This window comes from Mya arenaria, chromosome 8, assembly GCF_026914265.1.
Source record: "Mya arenaria isolate MELC-2E11 chromosome 8, ASM2691426v1".
In the NCBI taxonomy this organism is placed as follows: Eukaryota; Metazoa; Mollusca; class Bivalvia; order Myida; family Myidae; genus Mya; species Mya arenaria.
Window position 1 is genome coordinate 41,932,459 of NC_069129.1, and position 8,578 is coordinate 41,941,036.

Here is an 8,578-nt window from a genome sequence, read left to right on the forward strand (position 1 = left end):
TGAAGGACAAATGCATAATGAAATGAATGACACTTCTGAGAAAAGAATTATTTTTCCAATCACAAAGTCAAGGATATTATTTCTGATTTTCATCTGTTCAGCATTCTGAAATAATTCCCTTTTCAAATTAATTCATAGCTCTTGTAATTTAAAAAAAAAATCCCCTTATTTTATTTTCACTTTTCATCAACATCATTCCAAAGTTTCAAATGCAAAAAGCATGTATTTTTTAGGCCAAGCTCTTGTTATTTTAAAAAGAATTCCCTTGTTTCCTTAAGCTTTTCATCAGCATCATTCTGATATTTCTAGTGCTAAGAACGTAAAAAGTGAACGCTGACATTTTTCCATAAATAATTGTCTATTTTCTCAAGGGAGATAATTCAACAATTATCAAAGTAAGAGTTATGGACCTTGCTACATGTCTGACTGATATCAATGGTAACTGTGTACTCAGTTTATGAAATACCTTGCAAGGTTTCTCAGTTATTATAGCCGAGGTTAATATATTGCCAACCATGCCGACAACGGCACTGTCAACAACGGCACTGACAACAACGGCACTGACAACAACGGCACTGACAACAACACCATGGCTACGGCAACATGAGTCCTCTACTTTTTCCTTTGAAAAAACAAATGAGCACAACTACACCTTATACATGATGAGAGTTTAAGATAAAACCTTGGGTTAATATGTGCATGTAAATGCAAATATCCTTTCAAGTAAATTTACTGACTTAGATAAAAATAAAAATATAATTAAAACTACAAACATTATCATTACAAGATCACACATAAGGGCTTTGATCAGTAAAATTGTTTGAGAGGTACCAGGATAGTAATATACCAAGTTTGGTCACCATTTGTCAAACATAGCTAAAATTATTTTATAACATAAACTGTGAATTTGACGCCAGCCAGCCCCCTACAACAGCGTACATTATTTTAATAACCAGGTTTCACTTTGGTTAGAAATATAAAAAATGTGCCTGTCAAAAGCAATAAATATAGAAATAAAAAAAAGAGTCAATCATTGAATCAAGGGCCATAATTTGTATTTAGGGTTAATATGGAGTTATGTAACTTAATTGTGTGTCTGGCATAAACAAATGTGTCAATATTAAGTCAATTGAATGAAGAGTATAGAACAGATTTGTAAAAATCCCAACTTGCCTTTTTACTTTAACAAGACACAACGTGCCCTTAAACTTTAACTTACTTCCTAAGTCAATTAGGGGCCATAATATGTATAAAGGATGAAATGGATGATGTTTTAAATATTTTTCTAACACAAACTCTTGCCTTTATGTTAAAAAAAGATTCAATTTTTCAATTGCCATGTTGACGCATCCAAAAAAAATAATAACCCAGGGGAAAATATTGGTCATATCAATATGGTAAATGACTAGTTCACTCCAAGTGCACTTCAAAATGTTGGAGGTCCATGCAGTGGCATTGCCATTCTTTAAAAGCACAGCAGACAAATCTATAGCATGGCACCAGGACAGTCTCCAATACTGGTAATATCAGCCAGCAGGAATGAGTCACCGCTCATCAATACTGCTTCCAGTCCCAGAGTGTGTGCCTTATGTTTTTATAAGCAATGTATATAATGTTTTCATCTGCTTATAGATGTGTCCTTATGTAACTTGCTTGATTAGGTGCTGTCATGCATAATTGAAAGGAGTTAATTGTTCATAAATTTGACACTTGAAAACAACAAGGTTACTTCCGTCTAGACCAAGTCTACAACATGCACTTTTTTGGTATCCAATATTAACAACTGCCAAATACAGTGTGATCCAAATTAACCTGAATCAAGCCTAGGCTTAAGGAAAAAACCTGGCTTAAACCTTAAGTTAGGTGTTCCAGTGATGGCCCATGGTTTAAACGCCTTGATTGAATTATCAAGACCCAACTAGTGTTTTAATTGATAAAAATAACTAGCACATTATCTTCCTTAGTTCTTAGACAAACAACCTACTGAGTGAATAAACTTTAACCACAAATGTTACATAAATTGACATGTCATTTCAATACAAATGATAACCTTGTTTTTCCCAACATTTGTTGTTGTTTTTTTTTTCAAATATTTTAAAGCCGTTTATCTTAAGTGTTTGAGGTTACCAGGGCAAAATCTCAAATTCTGAAGACTTTGATGTAGTGCCTGTAAAAGGGTGCACAACTCTGATGTCACAGCATGACTAATCTTACTTTACCGTCACCCGGTCACCAAGTTTCAATGAGATTGGATCGTCTGTGCACAATGTATGTGACATTGCCACTTACACTAGCCGCCACCGCCAGAAGTAATTCATACCTGCATAATTATGTACATATTGCTTTCTCAGGCATAACAAAAAACCAACAAGCTAACAATGAAAGTTAGCTATCAAGTTAGGACTTAAAAAACATATAACTTGATTGTGTGAACACAAAATGTTCTTACTGTTACTAACATCTGCGGATGAAGCTAATTCACTAAGCATTAAACTGAAATCCATTTAACATTAGAAATGATAAGGACATTCATTCAATTTGCAGTGTTTTATTTTTTTATCACAGTGATGGCCACAGTTGCTAGTGACATCCCAGGGGATTTTATAAAGCCTGATATTTGTTTTGTCAAAATCCAATACCTGGTGGTGTGTCATAATTCTTGCTACGATGTAGGCGTTAATAATAAAAGGATTATAAACAAGTCAGATATATATTATCCAAGTGGCGGTTGCACACAGTTTTTGACAACTCCATCTATCAGGAAGCCTTTACTTGTAATGAACAGCCGGGCCGGTATTAAAAAAACTCATCTTAAGTCATTCTTACTGAAGTTATTTCCCTAAGTTAAGTACCTCACTGGATAGAATAACCTAATAGCTATAATACTTTATTTTCTTTTATTTTATTTAATTAACATACCTCTATGTTAATAACACTAGAACTGATCATTTTGTGACTATATGTTTTAAAGAAATCAACTGACGTAAAGAAATGACTGAAAATAGTTTATGAATGCTGGTGCTGTATTGACAGTCTGGTCCACAGTGAGTCAGACAGCAGACACTGCGACGCACGGACGGTGCATGAAACATATAATGATATATACATGTATATGTCAACACGTTTCAATGTAAAATAAACAACTAAAACCGACCATTCACACATGACAGTCATTGCAAACAAAAGAAAAAGGTACATACCGTTTGCTACTACTGTGTTATACAGCAATAATCCTGTAAATATAAGTATGCATTCATTAATTCAATGAAAAAACATCAAAATCATAGACAGGAAGTAAATTTTTCTAGACCGGAAGTAGATTACCGCGATTAAAGTGCTGTCCGAAAACTATCAAAGTTTACCAACTTACCAAAGAGCCCAAAACAAACGAGCATGTCGCTGCAAAATGAGATAGTCCGCTCCAAAACAAGAAGTGCATGGAGACTCAAAATCCGATTTGAATGTCATGAAAAGCATTGACATTGAAAATCCACCACAAAATATGCGTGTAAATGTCTCCTTCCCAAGATGCGCAGACGGCTTACTGCGCATCTATGTCTGCAAGTTTCGAGAGTACCCGACTGGCATCATTTCGAGACACTGCAATGCAATGCACGAGACGAGGAACATTAATTAAAGTTTCATCACATTGTTTATATTTATTCCAAAGAATTTTATTTTCGAAGTTAAATATTGCGTTTAGTCATTTATCTTTTAAAGGGACACGTTCACGTTTTGTATTATCAGAAAAAAATGGGAAAAAATGATGTGTGAATAATGTTTTCAACAATAATAAAATACCAATAGAAGTGAATTTATCAGTTCTCTTGTTGTTGTTGTTGTTTTTTTTAAAATATGAAAAAATGCGCTACTAGCCGGAAAGCTTTAGATTTAGTTACACTAATGAAAATTGACTGACTTCATGCCTGGGTTTATAAAAATCTGTTCAAAAGAGTATCGGCCAGTTCTTCTTTTGTGTTTGTTATGGAAGTTAATAAAATAACTGAATTTGAAAAAAAAAAGTTTGAACAAAGGTGTTGCCAACATAATAACTGTGAATGAGCCCCTTTAAGCAGTACGAAATGGTTTTTTTGCGCATTCAAAGATCGTGCTCGTAGAGTTACATGTACAGAGCATAAACGATGATTTAATAATTTAAGATTTCAATCGTTTTTACAACGAATGGACTTTTGTCATAAGAAATAAATAACAAGAAAATGCACCGAAAAAAATCTAGTTAAACACAAAGGACGAAACTAACAAAATAACAAACAGAAATACCATCCCTAATGTACACATATATACACAATATTGTGTAGCCATTGTAGCCAATATTGTGTGCCATAGGAAGTGTTGGGGTATTTTAAATATGCAAACAACTTAAAAGAACGTGGGTGTTAAGCAAAATGTAGATTCGTGCACATTCATGGTTTAAGAATTTTACAGAATTAAGTAACATACATGTAATAATAAAACTCCTGGAAACAAACTGTTCAAGGGCAAGTACTGTTATTGAGATCAGAACAAATATTTGTTCTTGTTTCTCTCCCTTGGAAAACTTTCAATGCTAGTAAATAGACCGTTATGCTTTTGCCTACATGCCTTTTTTCATAGAACAGAACGGAACAGAACAGAATTTATTACACGTAAACTATGCAGTTTTTTGTGTTTCATATACGTAATAAATATATTACAATTACAATTATACAGTGTAGTGTGAAATATTAAATATATATTATAATCAACTTTTTTAAGGATGAACTGGAATTGTAAATCACAAATCTATCAAACTAAAAAGTATACGGAACAGAACATATTCTATAACACGTAAATTTAACAGTATGTGTGTTATGTTTTCATATAAACATATCAGCATTAGAACTAAACTAAGCTGATAGCGACTAGTATTATTGACATACAAAAGATGGACTGAAAAAAGTGTTATTGCAATCATCAAAGTTAGTACAAGATTTTTATTTGACATTTGTGTATACATGTTGGAACAATCATTTTCAATATATAATTGAATACATGGCGACAATAGAATTAAATATCATAACTTAAAGGTAAACGTGATTTAAATATTCTAAATGATAATGTAAAAAATAAAAAATAAACTACTTATTACGATGAACAATTAATGATATGGTTTATATATTCATTAAAAAAGTATTACGAATCTTAAATGCTTCCGATATATATTTACCTAACATAAATGCTTCAGATTTATTTTGTGTATTTAACAGCTGAACAAGTTTAAACATACTAGGTCTAACTCTGTAATAACGTTTAATATAATTTTGTCTTAACGTAACATATAAGGAACACTTAAACATAAAGTGATACTCATCTTCTAATTCATTAGAATCACAGAATTGACAATGACGCAAGTTTCTTTCCAGTCTATCATAACTATCATAAAGCTCATTTTTTAAACTATTTTTTAATTCGATACATTACTTTGTTTCCTGACCTGGGTGGAAACTCTATTTTCTACGAAAAAGGTTAGGTTAAAATATGATAACCGTGTATAGTTTTTAGAAAAATATATTGAAGGTCGGTCGTAGGAGTCACGTAATCGACACTAGCCAGGGGAGTACCCAGGATTTTTAGTTAAAGGGCGTAAATAATTATGAAAAAGAAAAAAATAGAGGGGCGTAAATAAGGGACGTAACCCTTTGACTTGCGCCCGTCCCTTAAAACCGAAATTTATTTGGTTTAAATTGTTGGCAAGTGGGTTTGGGGCTAGTCCTCCATGAACATTTCAACAATTATTTAGTGCGAAATGGTGCATTTTGGACGTAATTTATTACTTTTTATCTCCTTTCTTAAAACAAAACGTAAACGATTTTTGATGGTGGAGGGGAGGTAGTGGGGGTGCAACCTCCCCCTGGATCCGCAAGTGCTAGCCTGGGTATCTACCAAGATAGACTATATAGTTTATTAAGGATGCTTTATTATTCTTAAGCTTCTATACATTTTTATAAATACTTTTTAATTAGCCGGACTCTTTTTCATTTTCATTCATCAGAGGCAGGGACGTAGCTAGGGCCGAATTCCATGTACTCTCACCCAGGATTGTTTAAAAACTGTCGGATATGTGCAACATGGGGTGGGTGCGTGAGGGGTGTCCTATCCCCACGTTTAAAATTTACGAATAACTCGGGTAAACTGGTGCCAATTCAAGGATATCTGAACACATCAAAGTGAATAAATAAGGCGCAAAACATCATGAGTATTTGCACTTTTTAATGTCAAAACATTGGGCTGTATCGCACTTAGGCTTCAAGTTTTACATCATTTTTAGGCCATTTAAAATTTACATTTTTCATAATCGAAGTACTCACAGGAGTATGAGTTTTCAACCTTCATTAAGACCAATTCAAATGGTAATTGTGAAAAGTGGAAGCTTAAAGTATATGTACAAAAGACGAAAAATAGTTTTATACAAGAAGAGAAGTAAAATGAACCATTTCGTTATTTGATGAGTGTGAAAAGGTTAAGTCGTTCATCTACTGGGACTCTCCGTTGAGTTATCTAGTAGAGATTGTTTTATGCAAGCCACGGGTATTCCTGAAGCATTTTTATATCTACGCCATTATAATTGGGTGAGCCTTGGAAATGTGAAAGTATTTTATGATGGTGGTCTTGAAATGCATTGTGCGGTGAGTTTGGGACGGGTGTCTCGTGTATCGTTTTCAAAGAGAACAATAATGATATATCTGTTTAAGAATTCTGAATGCAAACATTTAGTGAAATTACAATTAACCTTTTCTATTTAAACGTTGTGTGCATGCTCGTACAACTCACTAGTCTTCAGTTTTTGTTCCTGATTTTGAGATTTTATCACATGTCTTTAATAATGAACCAAAACTGATTTATACGCCCGGGCGTACTGGAGTTTGGCCATGTACGCCCCTGCAAGCTACTCACACATTGTAGGTAATGGTTTAATAACCATTGGCTGTTTTTTTAGTTTTAAAAAATAAGAGTGTACCAGTGCATATCATTTTTTTATTGTGAAACTGTTGAAAGGATACACCTTTTTTAATGTGTTCGTGGAGTTAAAATAACTATCATTAGTTCTATATATTCCATCTGTCTATTGTGAATTGGGACGAAACCTTCTTTATAATTATTTTAAGATCTTTGATAATTCAATACATGTTACATACAAATTGTAAACGTTTTAATACACTGATCGATCTAATGCAGAAGACAGTACATGTTGCATTGGGGTCGAAATGTCGAGACTTTCCATTGTATTAATGCATCAAAGAAAAGGTTTTGATGTAGTGTGGTTATTTTCCGACTCTATGAAAAAATATGTTTTTTTTCCATGTGTGAAACTAGACTATAAGCTGCACTCTCACAGATTGATGGTTTTGACAACTTTTTTTTCTTTTTTTTGTCTTGGAACGAGCCTATTTTTGTGAAAACAACAACATGGAAACCAGTGATACAAGACTGCTGACAAAAAATTAGATCGCAGATTTTTATATTGAAGTTCAAAAATTAATGTTTTATGCACTTTTCTTAAACCGTTAGTAACGGTTGAAGTCATAAAACATTGGTTTTCGAACGGAAATATGCAAATCTGCGATCTGATCTTGTATCATTGGTTTGCAGATATTTACGCAAAAAATTGCTCTTTCCAAGACAAAAAATTTTGTAAAAAAATTCTATAAACGGTAAATCTGTGAGAGTGCAGCTTTAACGACGTGTACATTTATAGTTTGTTGGGAAATGATTTGGGAACAAACTAGTAGATTTAAATTGTTTATGTTTTCAATTATAATCCAAGTGGAGCGCAGTTAATACTGTCGTCACAATCGAGCTAGCCAGTGATTAAACTATGTTTAGCACATTTTTTCTAACTACAACAATGCACGTTCAGTGCAAAAATATGTTTGAACCCTGTAAATAACGAGGGAATGTTATGAATTGCAGTCTTCAAAATAATCCTCTAGCGGTCATTGATACTGACCTTTTTTTTTATCTATTTCTTCCACCTCATTCCACCTCTTGGTCTTTTTGCCATAATAAACTCCCTTTCCGTGACCTTGACCTAATGTGTTGATGGACATAGTTTCTTCAAAACAAAAATTAATCAATTCTTGAATTTTAAGACCGGTTTTGTCAATGAGTGTTGCTCAAGTTGTGGAGATTAATCCCTGCATTATGCAAGTTCAAAGTGTTCTTGCACTGAGCATAATTTATCTGATCGCTGCGTGGTACGTATGGTAAAGTCAAAACTCGCTATGTCGAAGTGGTTGGAACAGTTAACCCACTTTAGTCAAGGTCAGAAAAGGTCAGAGTGTTTTTGCACTGAGCATTATTTATCCGAACGCTGCGTTATGTGTATGGTAAAGTAAGAACTCGTTAAGTCGAAGTCTTTGAGACCTCGTTAGAAACTGTTACTTAGACAGCTTCCGCCCTCCAATAGGTGTAAAATGGTAGTTTTACAATTAAACAGGCTACATAGTCTATATTCGTCATAACTTGGTTCAACATAATTTCTAACAATGCCTTGGTGATCTCATTGGCTGGAAACGCTGGTTATAATCTACGATAATGC

At 33.5% G+C, this 8,578-nt stretch overlaps 1 protein-coding gene across 1 annotated transcript in view; it reads right to left on the minus strand.

Moving 5' to 3' along the window:
• Positions 1-3,525, minus strand: part of LOC128242255 (uncharacterized) — a 131,190-nt gene extending 127,665 nt beyond the window's left edge. Inside the window, exons 1-2 of the mRNA XM_052959345.1 lie at positions 3,371-3,525; positions 3,201-3,233 (exon numbers count right to left, since the gene is read on the minus strand). Coding sequence (XP_052815305.1) covers positions 3,201-3,233; positions 3,371-3,395 — 58 coding nt within the window. The 5' untranslated portion in view covers positions 3,396-3,525. The remainder of the gene's footprint in view (positions 1-3,200; positions 3,234-3,370) is intronic.
• Positions 3,526-8,578: the final 5,053 nt, after the last annotated feature.